General features: G+C 37.5%; 1 protein-coding gene across 2 annotated transcripts in view; it reads left to right on the top strand.

The window, feature by feature from the left end:
• Positions 1-1,388: 1,388 nt before the first annotated feature.
• LOC129565103 (uncharacterized) overlaps positions 1,389-25,571 on the top strand; it is a 32,018-nt gene continuing 7,835 nt past the window's right edge. The window contains exons 1-7 of one of the 2 annotated variants that reach the window (XM_055439567.1): positions 1,389-1,792; positions 3,439-3,674; positions 15,740-16,018; positions 16,242-16,502; positions 16,977-17,081; positions 23,565-24,483; positions 25,044-25,142. In XM_055439567.1, coding sequence (XP_055295542.1) covers positions 15,818-16,018; positions 16,242-16,502; positions 16,977-17,081; positions 23,565-24,483; positions 25,044-25,142 — 1,585 coding nt within the window. In that variant the 5' untranslated portion in view covers positions 1,389-1,792; positions 3,439-3,674; positions 15,740-15,817. The remainder of the gene's footprint in view (positions 1,793-3,438; positions 3,675-15,739; positions 16,019-16,241; positions 16,503-16,976; positions 17,082-23,564; positions 24,484-25,043; positions 25,143-25,571) is intronic. The other variant, XM_055439568.1, reaches the window with a different exon arrangement.

Below are 25,571 nucleotides of genomic sequence, written 5' to 3'. Positions count from 1 at the left end.
ACGTTTCAACCCCTTAATAAATTTTGTATTTACAGGCAGTTTTTCGCTAAGCACCACTCGAAACTTTCGACAGCCACTGTATCAATGTGTTTTTCATTTTGCCACTCTCTCTTTCGCTCTTCCTCCCGTTGTTGTTGTTGTTGTTGTTTCCTTGTCTTTTCAATTTAGTCGGTTTTTTATATGTGGGCCGATTGATGAATCGCTTTGCGTAGGCCATCGAACGGAACCGTCCAAAATCATTCATACAGCTGAAAATGCTCCATCCGTTTGGATAACAAATGTAGGTGGAAGTGAAGTTGCGCAATCACACTTGAATGCGGCGCTATATGGAATTCGGCTCTGCACAGAAACACCATGCGAATGAGAGGGCGAATAACATTCGGAATCCCGATGTTTATCACGCAATAGGACCGTTTGGTGTTCCCTGAAAAATTGGTGAACGTTTTTTTTCGGGAAATCTTCCATCCAAATGTGTGTATGCGAATCATCGTCGTCCGTGTTTGTTCCATTTCTTCCAGGCTCATGCAAATTTACAACCAAACCAACACAGGTTCTGTGTGTAAACATAAATTTTCCTCTCCAGTCTGAGAGTGTGCGGCGCGCGTATGGACATCTCCCTGTGTGAACCATTTTTCGCAATTGTGTGCGTTTTGTCTGTCTTTATGCGTTCATTTATACTTTTCCGTTCAGCAAATTCTCGTATTCACTGCTGGATGGTTGTAAAATCTCCTGTTTTGTAAAGCAGAAGGGGGTAGTACGTTTACGGCAATGGAATTTTTCCCTTCGACCACTTGCAGCTTTCAATAATATAATATGTTTATTTTATTTAGATTTCTCCATAAAAACAGCATTAACAATTAAAAATTTTCTTTGACGTATGTTTTCAACATTGTTTGGAATTGATTTAAATTTTCTTGGTTTTTTAATTCTATCGGAAGTGTGTTGAATAATTTAATTCCTTTATAAAATAAGGAGTTTTGGCTACAAGCCTTAATTGCATCTGTCAGACAAACTTCATTTGTGTTTCTTAGTGTTCTGTTTGTGGTTTCATGCTTAAAAATTATTTTTTCAGTTAGATAATTTGGTTCATAATTTTTCATAGCTGAATGGGTTTTTTTATGACCGATTTGAAATCAATTCAAAGCTTTTTCCATAAGAAATTCGAATTTGAAGTGGAAAAACATAAATTAGAACCAATGGAAACAATTTTCCAAGCCAAAATTCAATTTCAATCACCACATTGGCAAGCACCATTCACGGTGACGTTGTCTTAAAGATACTGTAGCATGTGGAAGGAGCATTACAGCATCACACCGAAACTTTTCGATCCTCTGCGACACACAAATCGGTGAAAATGTGTGCCATTGTGATTTGTGCGCTCGCTCAATGAGCATGTGTGTCTTATTCCGTGCAGCAGCACAGTTCAACACAAGCAGTTTTCCCGAATTCGTGTTTTTGAGTTAATTCATGTTGTGCTGTTTTTGTTTTTTTCTCAATTCATTTCATTCTCAATCTCACTGTTTCTCACACTGTGTCGATGTGCATATAAAGGCTGGAAAATCACGCATAACACTTCAGTTCGTAAATCGCGGCCTTGGATACCGAAAGCGTCCTCCTCTTTAAAATTTAATACAAACACAAAAAAGAAATAAAAACATAACAGAACAAAGCGAGAAAAAAACGCACCGAATAAAGTTGTCGATTATAGTGTTATTACTTGTCACAAGCACATAAAAATGGTTTAAAGCTTAATCGCTTCGCACTTCGAACTTACATATATATTAAATTTCAAGTGAGTTTTTTTCTCTTTCTTTTTCCCTGCTTGTCCATTCTCTTTCATTCTATCTCTAGATATGGCGAATGTCGAGAAATAAAATTTAACACATTTTAAATTCCGTTCAATGCACTCATTTGGAAAAGTTGGCTGTGCTTGCACATAGTCATGACTCAAAGTGAACAAAATACACGAAAAATTCTGGCTTCTCTCACGAAATCGTACAAATAATTTGATACTAATCAAAGTTACAGAGCAAAATGAAAAGAGACGAAGAGCATAAATTCGCTGAGGGAATGTGCCGTTGATTCTCTTTTACGACTACACTGAATCTACGAGTGATTTTGAGTGTAAATAAATGAAATGTTTATTAAGGTTTATTTTTTTTTACGTGGAATTTTCTACCTCGGTTTGGTTTTTTTTACCTTGCATTGAAAACTTTTACAGATGTTACACCACTGCACAAGAAAAACTACACTGCAGAAAATCGTCGGCGGGGATAAGAAATACTTTGTAATTTTTCGCACGTTTACTTTTCCTAATAAAAAAAGCCAATTTACAATCACGACAAGCAAAACCTTTTTTTTCTCGGGGATTTCTTTTATTTCGCCCATTCGCTTCTTTTTTTCTATTATCTGCCAAAGGAAGAGGAGCTGAAGAATAAAAGGAAACGCAAGTCGGTGGAAAAGCATAACTCGCCAAAATTTGCTTGTGAGGCCGTCCCATCCGCTCTTTTTTTCATCTCAAATCGAGAAAAAAAAACACATTTTCTCACCCATCGACAACGACAACGTGTATCATACACAACAGACAGAAGAAAAAAAACCAGATCCGTGACAGCATTCCAAATAATTGGCCAGATGCGATAACAAAACGATGGCACCGTATTGAAATCAGCAATGAAATGAATCCGTTAAATACAAATTGAGTCTGATGCGTGCATTACCCTTCCACTTGTGTTTTCACATTTTTTGATGAGCACGCCAATTTCAAAGTGATTGCCTCAAGTGGTAAAATGTCTGCAGTGAATACGGTTTTTTTTATTCTTTCCTTCATTCGTTCGTTTGTTCGTTCGTTCGTTCGTTCGTTCGTTCGCCCGCTCCTCTGACGCTTGGCGATGGTGTGAGCAGACGGCGAACGATATAAACGACATAAGCGTGCATCGTCTCCTTTATAGCTGTGAAAGAAGTGGGCTTGAGCAAATAAAATTTGCCGAGACAAACACTTTCGCGCATTGAATCTGTCACGCAGATGAAACAATAGAAACGCAACCATTGGCACCCCATTCTCATATTTCTGATAGCGTGATCTACCGCAGATGAATAGAACATGTGCCACTTGCCGCGGTTAGTTTCTATTTTCTTTTTTGTCATCGCAGTCGTCGTCGTCGTCTTCGTTATCGTTGTTGGTGGTGCTTATTCGTTCGCTAATGAAGTGACAAATTCGAGCCGATTTCAATTAGAATTTACGTCTTTTAAATTAAAATATTCCGCATTAAGAGCTGTGTGTATCTGTATGTGCTTCTTCGGCCATCGTTTTTATTTTGCAATTTTTCCTGCTTCATTAAAATTTTATAAGTCTTGAGTGTGATTTAATTTGCTTTGCTTTCGGGTTTTTCCTTTTTTCACTCTCTCATCGTGTTCTTTCTTGGGTTCTGTTTGCAGGTTATACCTTATTCATATTGAATGAAAAATTAAATGAGAAGCTGTGCTTTTCAAATCAATTGAAAACGGAGTTGAGGTGGATGGTGAAAGACAACGCGGAGAACGCCAGAGTGAGAGAGACAAAGTGGGTAAAGTTTAGGCGCATTCATCTGGATCTGGATTTTATCGGGCAATTGAGCGCGGCGAAAAACGGTCGAACACTACGGGAACTGTATTCAGTATAATAAAAATAATCGGTAAGTGTACAAAACGTCCTATGAGTAAAAGAAAAACGTAAACGATATCATATATTTTAATTATTTTCTCGGTTTTCGCCATTTCAAAATCAAAGACAGATAAATATAAGTGCTTTTTCAAACAGAATGATCGAGAACTACTAACGAACGAACAAGAGGAATAAATGAAATCCTTTGGGATCCTATTCCGTTTTTTTTCTTCTATATTCCACTGAGCATAGGCAATATTCCGTGTTTTTTTTCCGTCGCTTGAGTAGAAACGGAAACCATTTTTTGTGCTTCCCGTTCACTCCCTCTTCGATGTGATTGAAGCACTGGCACATCCTTTGTTTGGCTTTCATATTATGTATAGCCAATAAGAATTTCATCGTATGCTGGTTTTTTCTTTCTTTTCTTGTCCTGTTGTCACTAGCCGAAACGATGCGATGCGATGATGTCTTCTTGCGCTCGATAAAGTATGACAAACAAACTTAAGAGCCAAACAGACTGTGTGTGCCCAAGCCGCGCTATCTGCCCGATATGATACGCTCCATTTCGATGTAGTTTTTCTTGCACGTGCTATGCACTGACATGAAGATGACTGCGCTTTACTCGATTACAATTCACCACAACGATATCAAAGTCGATGAGATAAATGTCTATATACTGTCATATTACAATCTTCACATTTATTACATATAAAATTGCTACAGATATAGCCCCATTGCCATACAGTGCCATTTCGACTTCGTACGTAAGGTAAACACACAAAGCGAGTGCCAGAGAGAGTGAACGAGGGAGCGAGCGAGCGACTGACACACATACCGAAGGAAGTTGCGACTTTCGAAAAACAAATGCTATCCTATCCACGGTGGATAATCTACCACCAAGTGACTTTTTCTCTTTCTTTCTTCGGTTGCCTTTTCGAGAAATTGGTATAGATACATTCTGTATGTGCGGTGTGTGTGTGTGTGTGTATGTGTGGGGATGCTCCACCGTCGCTCAGCAACTGTGTTTGTATTTGTAACATTTATTTAGAGGCATTCAGGATTCAATGACATATTATTAAAAATAGAATAAATACATAATAAATATAATGGAATTTTAAGCGCTAACCCACTGCAAGCACAAAATCATGACCGAATTTGATGAGAGAATGAAAGAAAGAGCGAAAAGAAGAAAAACAAGTGTGCAAACTGGCAAAAGGCACACATTCTCTCGTTCTATATGTATTCGCTCGTCTGCAATATGCTTTCAGTGTGCTGCTCTTCGTATTTCGCTTTTTTCTCTCGGTTTCGTTCTCTCTCTCTCTCTCTTTCTCTCTCTCTTTCTCTCTCTCTTTCTCTCTCTCTCACTCGCACTGCCATATGTATTATGAAACCGTTCATGTATATCAAATCGTATGTACAATTTATGTGTACATGACTTTGTCCCGATGTGTAGATAATCTGGCACTGTTTCGAACAACGCATGCAGACACACCACGACACATGCTCCCCTTTTTTCTTATTTTTATATATTATAGAGATATCATTTCTTGTGCGCTTTGAACTTTTATGCCGATTCTCTAAACTGTTTCGTTCGGTGTGTGTGTGTGCGTGCTATGGAAGCTGTCGAGAAAAGTCATGCTAAAACTCAAAAACACTCATAATAGTGGGTTATTGCCATTGGTTATGCTCGGTGTTTCAGTGTAGGTGACACATCTCAAAATTGCGGCAGCAGCAGCTCCTTCTTCTTGCAATAAACGAGATTTTCATACTGAACTGCTGAAAATTGATGCCATCGCCTCGATCGTTCCTGAAAATGGTTTGTGCCAATGTTTTCGAACCACCATGAGCAAAATGCGTAAATTGAAAAAATATATTGAAATACTTTCAGAAGCCCAAAAAATATGCAAGATTTGCAAAAGCACGGCAACGCGCAGAGGAAAATGAATGACAAAAAGAAAATTGTATGCCACGCAAGGGGCACGATGAATATCGTCGTCGTAGCAATGGATTATTCAGATATATACCAGAACATGTGATTGCATTCGAGCATAAATGAAAGAAAGAACAAAAAAAAACTGCTGGAAACGGTTCGCTTAAATAATAGAAAAATCGACAATCAGGCGAGAGAGAGAAAACCAGCAGTGGCAAAACGTTCAATTGAAAATCAAACCGAGGGAAATTGAAACGAAATTCCTCCTGTTTTTTTTTTGCTATCCCAGTTTTATAAGAAAAATTTATCGACACTTTTAATAAATGGAAAAACCCATTATTTTCTCATCGATTCCGTACCGCTTCGTTGGCATGCGAATTGTTCTATAAATTTTTTTTCGGCGACTTTTTCCTTCATTGCTTACAAAGTTAAAACGGAATTGAAACATTTTTAGAGTCAGGAAAAAAGTGACTGGGATAAAAAAAGGAATCTGTCACGAAAAGTAATTACCGAATTCACTTTGACACGATTGCTATAGATGGAGTGTGTCTCAAATACGGTTTTAGTTTGTCAGCTGTCATGAGTCGAAATACTTTTTCATGACTTCATGGTATTTTATGAGATCAAATGCAATTTTGTTGCGACTGCTTGTTTTTTTTCGTTACTATATTTACCGTTTATATGAAAACCGTATTCAGATATGTACACTTTTTTTCGGCCAAATTCAAGTATGTGTATATTTGCAAAGTTCATTTTTTTTATTGGCAATGCCTAACATTGTGAAAAATCACAACTGCATCGTGCATTTCTCTCTCTCTCTCTCTCTCTCTCTTTCTTTCGTATAGACGAAAACGTACAGACTATGCCCGACTAGTTGCACATGTGTGCAGTTCCGTTGTTTTTTCCCTTCGATGGATCACACAGTTTGATTACGGCAAACTAAAGTAAATATACCGTATTCGACCCGGTCCGCATAAAACATGTTCGCCGTAAAACAAGCAACAGCAAACATAAAAAACGAGCATCAACTCAATCATCGTTAAATTCGTAGTTTGTTCCAGGCTCTGTTTTCCGTTTCCATATCAGCTAGCCATTTAGCACCTGCCTGCATCGAATCGAAACATTATGCAATCAGAGAATTGATTTTTGGCGTAACAATTCATTTGACACCGAATGTGTGAATGCGAAATCGGGGCCACAAAATATTTGGTATGCAGTTACAATCGAACACGTATGGCTGAACTGTGCGAAGCAGAACAAAGCGTTCACCGCTGAGTTCACCGTTTGCATACCCACATTTACACACTCACACACAGTAGACACATAACAAATAATGGGAAAATGAAATTGACGACAGGAAAATACCTCTCTAGCTATCGCAATTGCTTTCTCGAATCGAATTGGTCGAGAGAAAAATACAGTGCTTTTTTACATTCTGGATTCACTTTGAAATCCTTTTAGCTGCTCAAAATTGTGAGAATTCTGAACGTTTTCCCTCATAATGGGGATGAGATGTAATAAGATTGTTATTTCTTGAGCATAAATTTCACTTGTCACATAACAATGTGCTAAAGTATTTAATGTTTTACGTTCAATTTTCCCATCGTATTTTGCTCATTCTCACTTTCGCCTTTTTCGGGTAATAACTGATTTCGTAGACGTATTTAATCATTTTGGATGTCTGTAAATGCACACGAACCTAAGAGAGAGAACGAGTCAGAGCGGGCGAAAATTCATGGGTGAAAAATGAAATTCATTCATTTGTTCATTCATCATCAAATTAATTTTCGTGTTCGCTTTGAACTTTAAAGTCATGGCAGAACAAAAATATTGATAAAATAATGTTTGACTGTATTGCCGAATAGGATGCGGGGGCGGAAAGTACGGAGAGGTTCATGTATGAATAATTCATGAGTCACAGAGATTTTCAGTCTGAGTGCATAAATTAGCACTCCTTTGAGTGGTTCATTTCTCTTGGATTTGTTTGAACAGATTTTATCAATTATCAAAAAGCCAAAAATAGCATATTAAATTAACTCGATTTTGATTGTAGTTACCATACTTTGTGAGCATTCGCAAAAGCACACAGTCACACACAAGCACAATCACACCCATACGCGGGTAGAACAACATAAAACATATATAATCTTTAGAAATTCGCAATTTAAACAGAATACAGCAATTATAAAGGGAATGTTAATAATTAATTTGGAAATTGTTTCAATTTTTGGTCCCTTTCACTCGCTCTCAGAGAGAGAGAGAGAGAGAGAGAGAGAGAGAGAGACAGAGAGCTGCGTGTGCGTGTGTTTTATAATCGGTATTGTTATCACTCTCATCATTGCCACTTGACGAACGCATAAAACATGCATATACACCCACACATATACACAATGAATAGCGAGTGGCTGGGAAAGAGAATGAGAGAGATGGCGGCTCGTTGATACCGAAAAATTTTGCCGCCGCTTCAAATCATGATAAGACGAGCCTTTTGTCATCTTTTGCCACCATTGTGAAACATGCTCATTCATGGATTTACACCATTCGGAGAGGACTTTAATTTCACCTGGTATTAATAGCGGGTGAGGATGACTGTAACGCTTCTTTTACGATTATAGCCGGTTTCGACATTGTTCACGAGTCACAGCATTTTTCATATATGCCGACTGTTTCTGTTTTTCCGCCAGGACCTTGGCATTTTTGGTATGTATACGTGTGGGTTCTCAATGTGTGTCTGTGAATGTGCGTTGTTGGCGTTTTGGTTTGAGTGTACGCTGTGGAAGTGATTGTGAGTATCGCATTTCTCGTGGGATATATCGTGAATTCTTGTTTCGGCAGCATATTTCATTTGTATTTAATTCCACATTCCAAATGGGGTGGTAGCCTGAGTGAAAACGAGAGAGAGAGTTTGCATTCATCATAGAATTAACTGGCCATACTGTAATCGTGATAGTTCAAGAGAGACATTGGCATCTATAGGCTTATAGGCTCGTTGACACACACACACAATGTGTATAACACATATCTTGCACACCAACCCACACACATTCACTCACACAAATATTCACCCATACACACAATCATCTTTGCAAAAGCAATGGCTCTCTGGTGAAAGTTTAAAGTTTATATGCCTGTGCAATGGGCATCCGCCGTCTAGTTTAGGCATCCATTTCGATGCAGATAAAAGCCATGGCCACAAAGGACTTCTACTTCATTTAAAACAATTTCCCGTTTCGAGCAAAATCCATGGAAACCGTCAACGGTCCCAAAAACAAGCGCTCGCTCGTTCGTTCGCTACGTTCGATGCTATTGATACTGTGCGACAATGCATATTTCAAGCTAATAGTTATTTTTATGGCTGCGGTTCATACTAAATAACGTATGCAAAGATAATAGATGTTAAGCTGATCCATTATAACGTCTGATACTGCATGATGAAGTGCTGTCTATGTAGAGAGCGTGAGAGGTATTTTATGCAAAAGCTGCTTTGCATACGTTGCCTCACCATACCGTGTGTACGACCAGCCAAAATTGATCATTTCTGTTTGTGAATGTTTCATTTCGATCAATAACGTATAAAATGCATGCACAACGTTCAAAATTTAAATTGAAACCTCCTCATATACGAAACATTTCTAAACCTTCAGCTGAAAGAAATGTTGCAACACATTTTCTTTTCGCCTCCGCCTTTCCTCGAATCCAATCTTCTTCTGTCGTCCTTATTCCAACCTGTTATAACCGAGAAAGAGAGAGAGAAAAAAACAGCTTGACAGACAATTCATGCGACATTTATAAAACGGACTTTTCCACGAAATAATTCACACTTATGCGGATGCTAAAAGTTTCATTGGGGGAAATTATTCGTTCCTTCATTTCCGTTTTTTCGTTGGAATCATTGCGCGTTTTTATGTTTCGTTTTATTTGGATAACTTTTTTTTCTCCCTTTGCTGTGCTTGCTGTCTGAAAAAAACTAAAACTAGTTGAAAAGCGAGTTGAAGGAGTCATTGAGCTACCAAACAATGGTTATAGTTGGTTTTCATGAGCCAAACTCTCGAATACACTTGAAATAATCAAGCAAACATGAGAAATGTTCGCCCATCGTTTGCACAATTCTTTCGATAACGATATGCTTTACCATGTACTTTTCATGGGCAATAGTGCAAATATAAGTGGAAATGGGGAATAAAAAAAAACAAAACCATTATTAGGAGAGACAGAAAAAAAACTAGAGTGAATCATCTTATTATTCAATAAAAGCGAGCAAAAAAAAACAACAATGACTGAAATGAGTCATGGACATAGGAAAAAGGAAACAAAACTTGGCTTGTTGTGTTCATAATGTAAAATAGAGAAGAAAAAAATTCAAGCGATGACTGACGTAAATCAGAAGTGGCTGCTTTTTCAGTAGCAGTTCAGTGTAATGAAAATAGAGCATTTAGAGCTGGAGATGGAGATGATGTTTAATTGAAATGCCAGACAAAACACACAATTTTATTGAACGTGTTTCGACCGTCATATTTAATTTGAAATTGAAAATAACCAGCATCAGCCAGCCAGTGTTGCTAATGTAGTACCATTTTTTTGTCTGCTCGTTGCGTTGTCAAATGTCGATGCCATTCACATTGTGAGAAAATATGAGAATTCGAAGCGACATCGAATGTTACAAATTGCATGAATTTGAGGGATCAAATCCAATGCCATTTAATGAGTTTGACATCATTTATCAGGTTGTGAAGCGTGGTAATAAGTTACAAGGAGAAAATTAACGATACAAAAAATAAACAGAACGACTCCACACAGAAACGGCAAAGAGAAGAATAAGAGGCAATGGAATTAGTAAAGTTGCATCTTAAATTTGTGTCGATTCAATGCTGACTTTTGCATCCGAAAAAGAAAAATATTTTTCGACTTTCAGACTGTTTAATGTTTAGAACAATGGAATCGTTGTTTGAAACTTGTTCTGAATACGAAATGAAGCGAGCGTCTCTCTCTCTCTTGCTCTCTTTCGCGCTGTGTGTGTTCAAACCATGACCACGATTATAACAACCTCTTCTGACAGCATATTCAACGATCTATATATATAAGCAGATGATAAATGGGTTGCTCTTTTCACTTGCTCCTTCATCCTGCCATTATGTACTCGTGGTCGTCGTTGCTGCCGTCGATGTCGTCGTCAGGTTTGTCCTACACATGCAGAAACCATAAGTTTTTTTTTTGCACTGCTGTGCTTCTTTCAAGCGCATAAAAACCATGTTCATTAAAAAAAATAACTTGACTTAATGTGTTTTTGGCTGACTTACGTCTCTTTTCGTCGCACACATCCGTCCCACGACGATGACGACTAATTTTGCACAGCCTTCTCTCTCTCTCTCTCTATCTCTCTCTCTCACTCTCGATGTGTGTCTTATTCGGTTCGGCAAGTTTTTGCTATGCACTCGGGGTTTTAAGACTGTCAAACCCATAACAATAAAAGGGCTCAAAATGAATAGAAACAAAATATATAGCGTACTGTACTGTGTGGTACATCTCGTGAATAAATAGAGAGAGGGAGAGAGAGAGAAAGAGTGAAAGAGTGAAAGAAAGAAAGACAGACAGAGCGACATATTCAATGCCAACAAGCGAACGAACGAACGGCTGTTGGTGCGGCTGTAAAAGACAGTTTATCACTTATTCAATTCGCAGCATGCACAATGGAAGACGATAACAAGAAGAAGAAGAAGAAGAAGAAGAAAAAGCAAAAACACACGCCACCAAAATTACATAATTTCAGACGGTTGTTGAAAAGAAAACCAAAAGATAACAACAGCAGCAGCAAGCACACTGTGTCAGAGATATACATAAGTCGAGATGAGAATGTGCACGATGTACAAGATATGGTTAAAACAATGGAAATGTTCAATGAGAATGTCTCCGGCTCAGTATTTAACTGTGCGTCAAATTTTATCTGTTGCTCTGTTAAAAAGCATATTTTCACCATGTGAACCGAATCACTTCGCTCTTTTTCTGCAGAGCAGAGTGATTTTCAGATTGCGGCTTGATAAATTCAAATAAACGTATATATGCATGCAAAGGATTTTATTCCATTGAATTTCTAATGAAATTCTCCAACCGATTACATCAAATGGAACGGTTACTTTGCATGTAATCATATTACTTTTATGCATCTATTGTGCAGCATTTATGCGCGAGCGCTCTTTAAATATGGCGAAACAATGCTGCTGTTGATTGATTGAAATAGACAAAATGAGTTTATTCATGAGCAAAGAAGAGCAGCTAAAGAAGCGGAGCAGAAAAACAGTAGCAAAGTTCAGATAGAGGTGCAACTTTCCAACAGAGTCAGACAGGTGAAAATAACTTCGATATTTAAAGTCCTTAATGAAAAGTTCAATCAAAATAGAAGGCTTCACCGAAGTAAATTTCCATAAATGAAGCACGCCCCAAATCCTGCTCACTCATTAAGGTTAATAGCTGCTTGTCTTTCACATATAGATAGATATTGTTATAGTCTATAATTTTGAGAAATCACTTAACACACTGAGCCCATCTGCACCACCAACACCACAGCCATCACAAACACCATCACTTTTATTCAACACTCGAGCATAAACTGCATTAAGATTTCCACATATCGATTTCACAATTCTCCTGGAAAATTGCAAGACCGCTTGAATGCAGTCCAACCAAGCATGGATTTCGTAATGCATTTTCGTTCAATTCGTTCCTTTTGAGCCCGAAAAAAGAAATATAACTTGAAATGACATAAAAAATTCAGTTCGGGTGACTTCAAAAATAGTCCGTAAATTTTGTCTCAAGTTGAATAAACTTGATGTTAGTTTTATCGAGGAGTCAGTGTGTTGTTCCCAGTGCCTGAGCTGTTCTTCGAGTCTATTATATGATGTGAATTGTTTGATAAAAACGAGCATCACCTTTTTGTTACTGATATGGGTGTAAGGTGTAAGTTCACCAGTGCCACATCAAGAGAGTTAGAGCGAATGAGTTTTGAACATGCTTGCTCTTTTGCTTGTAATCTTAAATTGGTTTGAGTCGCTCCTCTGTGCTGTTGTGTTTGTGCTTTTCAACGACATCATCAGCACCGTAAACCTGTTCACAGCCGTAATGTCGACGTAAATTCGTGTCACAGATTACCCACATCCGTTTCCAAATGTATTATATCTGTATGTATTCAATTGTCTTATGTCAGCAGCTTTGCTCATTCGGTTTTCGGAATAACAAACAAAATTAAATTTTCAACCAAAGCTTACAGGTTGTGTTGTTCGGTGTCTCCCTCTCCTTCTCTCCCTCTCTCCCTCTCATTCCATCGTCTCTTCAAAACACAATTGTGTTAGATTTTATTTGCGGCATTTTTTATTCAGCTGACAAGTGAAAATACGAGAAGGAAAAATAAGTTGAGAGAGATGGCAGCGAGACAAGATGTGAAGAGTGAGAGCGAATATGTTCATAGCGAGAGCATGACTGTTATTTATTACATGGCGTGGAATTTGTAATATGCATCGGCGCGAGTATTAAAAGCATACAGCGAGCGAGCGAGTGAGCGAGCGCGCGCCTTCAACATTCGAATATAATATAATTACAAGGAAATTCTTGAGTCTATGCGACACAAGTAAGCCTAAAATGTGTATGTATTCCGAAGAGAATATGTTGTTTTTTTTTTCTCGAAAAGGGATCATATTGTATGAATTGGAGCAACAAGCCAAACTTAGGTACAGTAGCAAAGGCAACTGGCTGAAACAGAAGAGAAAAAAACGAACACAGTAACAACATGAAACTCGGAGAAATCGGCGAAAATTCAACGGAACCGGAGGACTTTTGCAAAAGAGACAGAATTAAAACTGTTTTGTTCACCCCATATTATTATTACAAGGAATCATTTTATGACAGTTAAAATTTATCATTGCAATATCCGTTTTACTTCTCGCAAACTCGCAAAAAGTTATCTCCCACTTCATAAATGCCATTCGAATGTGTTTTGCGTGTGTGAGTGGGGTAGGAAGTGCTTTTTAGTTACAGGAGCAAGTTTCTTGTTGAGTTGAAAAAAAATTCTCAACTGTTGAACTGAACAGCACATATCTTTTGAACAATTATTGTAAAATAACATGGAAACGGAGAAAGTTACTTAAGAATTTCCTTCTTTTTTTGCCGTCGTCGTCAGTCAGTTTCGGTCGCTCTTCCTCGTATTCTCATCCATTAACGTTCACCAAATTGAATTCCTGCTGCCATCGTCTTGTTCACAAAACAGCATGACAAATCATTTCAACGATGCTTAAAAATTGGACCATTTTTCTTCTTTTTCGTCTTGAAAACCAACAAATTTACTTTATACCCAAGTAATCACTCCATTGCTTCGAAGCTGCAGTCCGTAACAAATACGCGCACATAATAATCAGGGCCAAAGAATGAGATAAACAAAAAAAAATGCCAGGTCAGTGTTATTACATTGATCATGTTTATGAAGAGAAAAAGCTTGAATGATATTCCAGGCACAAAATTCCCTTTGCCGCACTGCAACACAACAGATAACGCGCACGATTATTATGGTTCATCCACAGATTTCGCATAAATTGAATACAATTTGTAACACTCAAGTTTCTTATCGAAAACTCCATTTCCGCCTTGAAACTGCTTTTGTATTTTCTTCTTTTCTTCGCTTTTTCGCTATCTCCCCCTGTGTGTGTCGGTAAATAAAATCCATAGCAATTTCCGTATTTCTGAGTTTTGAATTCGAACATTGCCATTTGCGAATTTTCAATTATTATATTCGCAGCACACACCGCTTATATATACACAGTCGTAGCATACTGCTTCACAAAGCAAAAAGAAAATATGTTTTTAAAAATGATTTGCTTCTCGGCATGCTTTCTTAACCACACTGAGAGGAAGTGATCCAATTCGACACTAAGCGCTTAGCTTTACCTGCAGCATATGTCTGGCTCCAATTTTGTGCGAACAAATATTGCAAATACGTTGGCAACAGGGCGTTCGAGCAATGCAGACAAGAGGGATTTGAACATTTCTGCTGTGATACGTAAAATTGTTGCTTGTTTCGTTTTGCTTCGGTGTTTTTTTTTTAATATTCAAGGAAATCAATAGACGACAAAACATCCGTAAAAGTAACAAACAGCAAGAATTCATTTGGGTTTTACTGAAACACACAGATTTTCTTCTCTTTCCCGGTGCACTGGTTTTTCACATTGTAGTATCTTTTTACAGGTATAATGCGATAAAAAAGAAGCTAAACATAGTCAACCAACAAAAGAATGATTCAATAATATAATAAAGTTTTAGTGTGGAAAAAACGAAAGAGAGAATGAAAACCATAGAAGATGCTTCTTCAGCCAATGTGCATGTATATGCGCACAATGCATGATGCATATTGCACACTGAGTACACTATTCATTGCACTCAAGTTAAATGGGTAAAGTTATCAGGTACAAGTTGTTCAGTTGTTCGCCAGATTAGTTATTCGCTCTCCCTCCCTCGCTCTCCTTTTCGTCCGCTATCTCCACTGTTCCATGTATAAAAGCTATGAAAATATTTACCATGGAAAATCTCGCTCAATTCACGTGAAAAGCACATTTTCGTGAGACGTGTTTAAAAACCGCAACATGTTGTTCGCTCCTCATTTCGACGTTACCTCATTATTTATGTTGGTGCATGTTGTTGATGTATTATGTTTTTTTTTCTTCTGCTGTTGTTTCGTTCTCTCTCTCTCTCTCTTTCTCTCTCTCTATCGTGACTTTCGAATTGCACTTCATTTTCTCATCAAACTGGTATCTGCGCGTTGATTGCTCAGTGTTTCCCAACATGCCAATCAATTAGTGGATGGTAATGCTTGTCGACAGTGACTGTCGATGCACCGACACCGTTGCATTTCACTCTCCGTCTCTATCGAACCTAAAACAAATTTAAGGTGACATATTTTGATACAGTACACACCGAGTGTATCATTCACTATATACCGTAATTAAAGTGACTTAATATGCAAATAGTGTATTATCGAAATTGCTCACTTTAGATGAATGAAGAGAGAAAACACCGTGTACATGGGTGAAAAACTGTAGATTCAGTAAACCGAAATATTTTAATAATTAAATAAGTGCCATTAACACGTTGAACCAATTCCATTGAAATGTTTCCATTTAATTTTTAAGCCATTCGAATCATCCAGTTGGCCAAGAGCAAGCGAGCGAGCGAGTTCATCACATTGAAGCGGAGGAGATTGTAGAAAGATGCCATCACGGTTGATACAAGGCTTGGATAATCTCGATACATGCAGTCAATTTTCCGATTCGGCCACATTACACACACTGACTCGTATGGGAGCACTGCAGAAGGAGGTCTATTTCAGTCGTTCCGAATCGAATTTCAATAATTTTGACACAATCAGCTACGGAAATAGTTCAACGTGCTGCTGTGATGCTGAAATTAAGGTAATTAGTAGAAAATGAAAACAAAATTCCTATCGATGCCAATGATAATAATGTGGAATCGGGTTAATTTTTTATAACTGAACTCATGTCAATTAACGAAATGCAATTTTTTTCCCCAACAAATCATTTCAATTGATTTTAACATTTGCTGTATTATTAATTAATGCAATATTGCCATTGCCATACTGTCACGACTTTTTACACGATGGACCGAAAAAAAAAGATGGATTTGCAATTTCGAAATTCAATTTATCAGTGCAATCCACGATGCAGCATCGAGAAGAGAAACACAAAAACTCACTCAACTGCCGCCACAGCAGCAGCAGCAACAACAACAACAACAACAACTACAGCGGCAACGTTTGTAGCAACAACATCCAGACCATCTAGAGCAACCGACTACACGGCATCGTTGCTCGATAAATTTGAACGGGATCGCGGCGACAAGCACGAACTGCATCGAAATAATTATTTAAATGAAACGGTAAGTGTGCCAAATTTTAAAATAGCCAATTTTACATGCATTCTAGTTTTGTTCTCGATTTTCCTTTTTATTCCATTTGGAATTCTAAGCAAGGCATATACATTATTTAAATAGTGTCCAAAATTTATTCGAATACAATCACAAAATGGCATTTCCACCGTTACAAAGAAAACCACTTGAAAATAAACACATCATTTGACTTTATCTGGACAATTAGGCAATGCTTACGCCATCAATTTTGGTTTTTTTGATTGTTGTTATTGTTTTTGTTTAACAATGTTAATTCCCATATTTTGAATACTTACATTTTTATTTATTTCCGGTTGCACAATTGAATTTCACGCTTTTCCGCTTGCAAACCAAAAAAAAAACACAAAAAAACGAACGAACAAAAAAATGCCCATATTGCGTGCGGTTCAACCATCCCTTAAAATGCTTGAATATGAATGCACACACACAAAATTAAACAACTAGTCTAATTATCGCATTCAAACGAACCCTTTTCGCACCGTCGACACATACAAGTACTCAACCATACGAAAATCACAAAAGAGACAAAAAAAGGCCAACAAAACACGGGTAAGTATGGCATACTCACTCAAAAACACTGTGTGTATACAACAGCTAACAGAAAAACGAACCAATCATTCCAGCATCTTGCAAAAATAAAGCAACCATTCAACCAACTATATCGCTTTGATTTGCAAGGGAACGAAAATGATTTTAAAGTACTTTTTCTTGTCAGCAGAAAAAAAGCAGCATGAAGTTGATGGAATTGTGTAATATTTGTTGTTTCTCTTCTTCTTTTTTTATTGTGTACTTTTGCGTACAAGTTGTTATATCATCTCGTTGGTTGTTTGTTATGCATTTATATGTACACGTTGTTAATTTGTATTTCTTCGCATTCATGTAATCTCATTACATATGTCGTGGCTTGAAAATAGAATTTCGGTATCTCTGTCACTCTATCTAAACCACAAACAGTATGTTGGAGGTATTAAATGTGATATTATTTAGTTTTTTCTATCTGTGTGTCGAACATAACGTGGTTAAAATATTCAGAGCAATATTTTTTTCGTCATTTTTTTTGTTCTTCATGTCATGTATATGTGAAAATGCAGGCTGTCAAAAATGGGTAGTTTGTGACAGACAACAAACAAAAAAACGAGTGCCAATAACAATTTTAAACAACACACACCGAAGCTGGGATCAATTTAAAACATATTTTCCGCATAGCATTTTACAAAATTACATGTGACCTGTGTCAAATTGAGTGGTGGTCGGATGAACTTTTCAGCATTTCTGATTCGGACACATTTTTCGAAAAGTTGAAAACCGTTGCCAGTGCTTTTTATCTATTTTTGAACCGAAAATGTTGACACGTACACGCGCTATATTGTTTCATCATTTCTATTTTGCATATTTCAAATGATATATGCATTCAACAGCATGATGAAATTTTCCGGATAGCCGGATGTGCGATAACCAGAAAACGGCAGAAATTACTCGTTGTATGGACAAACGGAATAGCAACATGGAACGAGAAAAAAAAAATTGAAATAATTAAACATCTTGCTATTTTATTTGCCGAACAAAATTCCCTCTGGCTAGTGTTTTAGGTGGTATTTGGTATTTTCTGCATTCAATGTGCATTTCTATTCTGCTCCGTTCTGTTCGGTGTGTGTGTGTATTTTTAAAATGGTCTTTAGTTGGCTCCATTCAATATTAATCTTTGCACAAATGGAATTCATAAAGTGGATCCTGGTTTTTTTCCCTCTCTCATTCGAGAGCATTCATTAAAACACACAATCAACACACACAACAAGAAATGAATATTCTTGTGCATTGAACGAACGCTACGCGATTTGCCTCTTTATCGTGCATAGTAATATCATACTTTTTTTTCGTGTGTTGTTTCGTTCAGATCCGTTGCATTTTTATTTTATTTTTTTTTCCTTCTCCTTTCATTTTTTCAGCGTGTGAAATCTGAAAACTCCAATCTATGGTTTTGTGTTCATTGCAAAAAGTCATTTATTCATAAGCATTGAAAATATTAAACAAACTTTGAATGGAATACAAGAGTGGGGGATGAAAAAGTTAAACCGCTGATAAAAAAAAATGCATGAAGTGATTCGCTCTCACGCTTCTTTTTCATTCCCTTGCTCCTTCTTTGCTCGCCCGCTCACTCACTCACCCTCTTGCAAAACCATCAACGAACCATTGCATCAATATAAATGAAAAGAAAGTATTTTAAAGTTGCATCTGCTCATTTTTGTTCGCTTGGAAATAAGTTCATTCGCATTTTGGAAAAAGCGCACGCGGTGTGTGTGTGTGTGTGTATGAGTTGTGTGCCCAGTGCAAGTCGAAGAGTGCACTGATGGTGTCGAAGCACTTGAATTCCAACCAATGCTGGTCTAGACTCCACATACACTCGCATTTAATATCCACCACCATTGCCCGGGTGGTGGTACTTATGTGCTATGCATTTGCCCGGATGATTTACGGTTGATTCATATTCATTTTATGTGTGGAAACAGTTGGTACCAAGCATAGTGTGTGTGTGTGTGAGAGAGAGAGAGGGCGATCTCGTAAAAAGAGAGCAATTCAAGCAGCAAAGAAGAAATGCGAAAAGATTGTTATTACAAAAGCGTTGAAACATGTGCGGTGCATTATATGGCCGTATGTGTGTGCTTTCGTACTTGTTGTGTAATTATTGTTACTATTCTAGGTAACTGTAACAGTAGAAAAGAGTAACATTGTACTAGGCTCGTAACGTAAACACGATACACACACACACACGCATATTCATCCAGCAAGTCTAATGTACACATAATGTTAACCTTTTGCATATAAAAACTTTCAAATGGCAAATATACTTTCAGGCAAACAAATGCTTCTGGCAAAGATTATTATTTTTCAAAACGTTTCAACTTCACTTGTTTTTTTCCACAGCGTTTTTTCTCTTTCTTCCTTACATCTTTTTCTCTCTCTCTCTCTCTCTCTCTGTTCTTTCGTTTCCATTACTTTTTTGCTTGAATGTTTTATTAAAAATTCACCACACAGCGCCAATACAAACATTATTTGGTTGTGAGTGGGTTTTTTTCTCTTGCTATCGCAATTCCATCCTTAGAAATGACATTCGTACACAACACATGAATAGAAAGCGCGTACAATGGGGTGGGCCGTCACAGTGCCGTTGCTGCCGCTGCCGTGGGCATACGCGAGAACGCGGTGTTCCCACATTAAAAAAGCTCATCACTTTTAATTGATGGAATTACACTTGTATACATTTTCTCTTGTTGTTTTTGTTGGCTTCGTGTTGTTCGCCTCTTGTTGTTGTTGTTATATTCGGTTCATTTCCATCATTCATTCATAATTAGTTGATGTGTTTCAGTTTTTGTATGTGATGTGGTTTGTTAACTTAGTATTCGTGTGGTTGCGTTCCGCATACATACACCATGTATACATACATTGTACAGTTGTGGTCCATCTGTATGATTTTATTTGCACATATCACACGAATATGTATATATTGGCATCGGCGAACATCATTAGTCGCATTAGATATAATTTATGGCCTGTGCGAATGTTCTCGTCAACAATTTAATGTGCTCCATCTCGGTTGCTAATTTTTTTCCCTCATTCTCATTCAATGCTCACCTCCTTCTTCTTCTTCTTCTTTTTCTGTTCTCTACTCCTTGGCCCAACATAGTATTTTAACAAACACAAAGTTTCCACTCCAAACTATAGAAAATGCTGTACATGTACACATTTCGGGTGTAGCTGCAATAAATTCTTAAATTCGAAACTCCTTTCAGCTTTCACTATGATCGCTTTGCTATTGCTTTCGCAATTGAACGTTTGTTCAAAAATAGTGTACATGAAACGTGATTTGTTTTAATTAAAGAAACACCACTTTCACTGGTATCATTCATCTTCAATTAGTCTAAATTTGTTGTTGGTTTCTCTTTTTTCATCGTACACTCCTCCGTACACTTTCCGGCCAATCTCTTAACATTTTCCAGTTGTTTCGTTGGTTCACAACAGTGGCAAAAGTATTACTTCTGGCTTCTGGTTTCTGGCGAAATATGCAAACATTGCACAAATATTTGAGCGTAATTGTTGTTGATGTTTCGGACGAAAAACTCAAACAAATGTTCAGCACATTTTATAATTGGGCACAAGGTAAACTCATTTTAAGCACCTTCGTTCGCCATTTTCATTAATGCAACAAGAGAGGAAAAAAAGAGAAAGAGAGATAGATAGAGAGGAGGTAGAGAGAGAGAGAGTGAGAAAGAGTGGAAAAAAGTGCCAGAAAAAAGTTTGGGTTATAAAAGTACTATACTATGTTTTGTCTTAATGAGAAAAGAATAATCTTTCTTCATTTCTCATCATAACATTTTTTTTCGTCGCTCACTCCTCTTTAGATTCGACTTTGACTCATCCAGTCAAACATTCAAATGGTCATAAAACAGATGAATGAATACAAATACGCACTCTTCTCCCTATCCAAATGACAAATATAACCGAAATATAGATGCCAAACAGCCAATTTATGGCGAAAAGTTTTTTCGCCATGCAATTTTATTCGGCAAAAATCCGCACAAATTCAGTTATTTGCCAAACTAAAGCAATAGTTTCAATATATGCCAATGAAAACGCGCTGGCTAGGGTATTCAAAGACGAAGTTTTATTGAACTCCTGGCGATATGAATTTGGCATTCCAATGATGCTGAAGCTCGGCTCAACGGTCATAATCGGATAGTAATTTGCTCTCAAATTTTCATGCGAAAGCACACAGCACACCAAAACATCATCACATGCGCTGAAAAATTTATCAGATCGTTGGTTTTGTTCTGGGAATCCAATCGATATGAGATAGCGGAAATTCAAATTGAATATTTTTAAAACACATACACACACACACACAGCCAGCCTGGCTGATAAAATCAATGGATACAGTTCTTTCACACACATAAAATGTTGTGCGGCCGAGTAAATGGTGATGCTAGGCAAAATTACGGCAGGCAACAGCAATAAGCAGTTCTTTACATTGATGGCATTATTTCCTAAACGCCACATTCAAAAAGCGAAACAATGGCCCATTGTTTGTGTGTTTGTGTGTGCTGGGGCAATTTCCTTGTTGTGAAAGTTTTTCGAATTCTCTTGGCTCAAAAAATGTTCTAATAAAATAGACGGTCGAAGTGAAACGCACAGAACCAAACTGAAACCGACCGTTTCTCAGAACGAATCATCAAAGTTGAGTTGGAAAACCATGTACCATGTATTATAACGAAAAATGATTGACTTTTATTCCCGAAATTCGGTAATGCAATGAAATGAATGTGTAATAAGTCATTCTCATTCCGCGAAATTGCTGCTCAATTACCACAAATTGAATTGGAGGTTGTGGTTTTTCCCTCGTTGTTTTTGTTCGGGAATAGAATTAAGTTTGTAGTAAATGATTGTGAAAAACCACGACTTTTCATTATTATCATTGTCCAAAAGATGTGTACAGCGTTTCCCTTTTTGCCCATAGCTCGTCACCCATGATGTGGCGCGTACATTGCACGCGTATTGTGGCAATAAAGTGTGCTTCGAAACAATTATCTGCGCCCAATTGATAATAGCTGCAGACACAAATTTATTTTTCGTTAGGCACACAATATGATTCATCATCAGAATATTGGGATATGGCGCGCGTGCGTGCACGTTGCGCAATTTTCATTTACAACCAGCAACCAGTAGGTGATTTCAAATCATCATTTTAATTAATAATTCATCCATTTCATCCATTATTCAATTAAATTTTCAATTAATAAAGATGGAAATACAGCCATTTTTCGCGCAAATTTATTACCAAGCGAATTGAAGCCGAACAAAAGCCTAATTACAGAGGAAAACAGAAATTAATTTGATGCGTAGAAAATTTAATAAATTTGTAGTGATGCCAGCTCTTTTATTTGCTCTATATTATCAGTGAAAAATTGCTCTGTGCTCTCTCTTTCGTTCTACCCATCTTTGGTTTAAAATGATTTAATTTCATGAAAATGATAATCCTGCAGGGTACGTATCACGGGTATGTATCATGCACCGGTTAAAAGTTATTTTAACTCAATTTACATTGGTAGCGAGAAACTTTCACCCCGGAATTTCCAGCAATATTTAAGAACCGAACTCGAATCTCAATATGTTCTTTTCTCCTTTTTTATCTCCCTCTCTCTGCCGAAATGCAAATGCTTTATCAGAAAAATCAGCTTCGTTTAAAAAAAATGTATCTCGATTCGTTTGCCGTGTTATTCGTTCAGCTAAGTAAAATTAGGACCTTGTTCATTTTCACTACAACGAATAAAGTAGCATATAAAATATAATGTTTTACTATACTATACTGTTGAAAAACGCAAAGAAAAATAAGCGTAAAAAGCGCCTGTCGCCAATTTATTGCAGAGAATGTGTTCAAGTTCCGGAAAAGTACAGAAAAAATATCGCATCGTCGACCGAGCAAAAATAAGATGTATTTTCTCGCTCGTTCACATGCAATAATGCGCAACGCAGAACGCAGCTCAATGTCGGTCGACAACGTTGATTAACGCAATAAACAAATTAGTTTGACGTTTTTTTCTTCTCTGCATGTTTGTATTTAATGTTTTCGCACTGCTGACGTATTTTTTTTTTAGTTCTCTTCACTCTCCTCTCATTACTTCCTTCGGTTCGATGTTCATTCTCTCCTTTTTCTCTCTCATCACACATAATGAAATTATGACATAATTTTTCGCGAATTAACTTTAGAAAACTAATATGCGATGATGTTGTTTTTTTAACTTTATTTTCGAATTTTGTGTTGAAACTTTTGAAAAGTTTACGTTTCTCATTCACTCACTCATTAACTCTATTATCACGCTTTACACACTACTTCTATGCAGAGCTTATCGTGTTGTCACATAATTAGTGTGCGTTTATGTGTGTGCAAAAGTTGAACTTAATTTTGAAGTGATTTAAATATGTACGAACGAACAAACATATGACGGTAATTTGCTATACTTGTTTCCCCTACACATATAGGCTGACGCAGAGTTAGACATTGAATCGATACCGTTGCCACCGTCAGTGATGAACCGAAGATCGGCATCGTTTCGTCACAGCTACAATGATTCAGTAACGGTGACGGGTACACGGTATAAGAGTCGACCGGCACTGTCAGGCATGCTGAATAAACAACAAGCAGCCTCAACCACAAGATTACAAACCAACCGACATGGTGATGCAAATCGATTTAAATTGGTTGACATTTTGAATAACCAAAAAAATAAAATCACTTCAATTGATATGCAGCAATACCCGGCATTGAATCAATTGAATGCAACGCTAAAACGAATCTGTCGAAGTAATGCAACGCAATCGTCGTTGGATCGTTTGAAAGACCGGTCGATCGACCACACCAACCGTATGCCATTCGAATCATTTTCAATTGATGCAGAGACTTATCATGAGCTTGTGGCAAAAAACCAGCCAATTCCGATGGATGTGAACGAATTACGTGAGGCAGTCGTGCGACCATCAATGAGCAATCTTACAAACAGTACATTTGCCGACATTCAAAGTGTACATGCTAGCACGTGCAATTTAGTGACGGCTCTTCGGGCCTCAAGCCAATCGATTGTGGCTGAAAATGGCGGCGGAGGCGGTGTTAACGATGAAATGGCCCGATTTGGCCGGCATTGCAATAGCAATTCGGCAATGAATCTACGATACGATTCGTTGCGTTCACATAAAGCTCGGAGCAAGCGAAGCAACAGCGAACAATTGAATTCATCATATTATCATTTTCAAAATATCGACGGTGAAATGGACAATAATAGCAGCACATTTGATTCCGTATTGTTACCGGCCCACTCGAGTGAAAACTATAAATTACCTTGGAAACACCGTCAATGTCCGAGCATTAGCTCTTCAAGCAGCTCAAGCAGCTCCAACATGTCGAGTAAGTGTTATCGAACAAACGAAACAGCACGAGAAGAAAAAAGAAAGAAGAAAGCAGTGTCTAGTGGCATTTTGGCACATGCTTCAGCACGATATAATATAATAATTTTCAAGTATTTAACACCCCTGCCGAGAAAACTTTTCGAGATATTTCCGGCACCGTACAAGTATTTGTCAGAGCAGTTAAGGACTTTGGTGCTTGTTCTGTGGGCGATGGAATTAAGTACAACAGTAACAACAACACAATTTGTGTAGACCAAGGCACATCAATATATGAAAAGAATAGAAGCGATGTGCGGGAGGGAGTTGTGGGTGGGGAAAATAGTCCAATATAACAAGACGATATTTTGTATAAACTCATTTATTTCTCTCTTTTCTATTATCTTTTTTCTATTTTTCTCTCTCTCTCTCTCCATTTTCGGTGGCTTTCGGTTTCATTTTCGTGGCTCACAAATTTCGCACTTTCGCTTTTCTTGCGAACCGACAACTAAACGACCATACAACTGCCCGTCCTCTATGTAACGACAACATCAACCAATAACAATAAAATCAATAAAGCAGAATGGGAATTTTCGAAGCACTGGGTTGCTGTAACATCAATATTGCTCATACTTGGCGCAGCAGGTGTTGCAGTTCCACTCGCTTTACGTGTATCAAGTGGTCAGTACTTTCACACACACACATACTCCCTCTTTCCCTCTTTCTCTGTCCATCAACAGCGCATAGATGGTATAAATATAGTAGAGAGAGGGCGAGAGTGATATGTATATCCATAAAAAAAATAATATTATGCCCTAAATTTAACTGCAACAACGTGTCATGTGTATAGATATTTATTGGATGGATTTTAGCCATTTCATAGATGCTCACGCCTGACGCCAAGCTTATTGTATTCAACTTAGAAATCCATTTATTTTCGTTTCATCGTTTATGAAATGATTTATCGCGTTTTTCCATTTTCCAGCAACAACAACGAAAATAGAAAAAAACAAATTCACACACACAAACTTTTCCATAATATCATCAAACGGTTGCTACTTTACTCTCTCTCTCTCTCTCTCTCTCTCTCTCTCTCTCTCTCTCTCTCTC

Source organism: Sitodiplosis mosellana, unplaced genomic scaffold (genome assembly GCF_009176505.1).
Source record: "Sitodiplosis mosellana isolate CC-2019 unplaced genomic scaffold, AAFC_SMos_1.0 Smas_scaffold_2, whole genome shotgun sequence".
NCBI lineage: Eukaryota > Metazoa > Arthropoda > Insecta > Diptera > Cecidomyiidae > Sitodiplosis > Sitodiplosis mosellana.
This window is presented reverse-complemented; position numbering and strand designations above follow the sequence as displayed.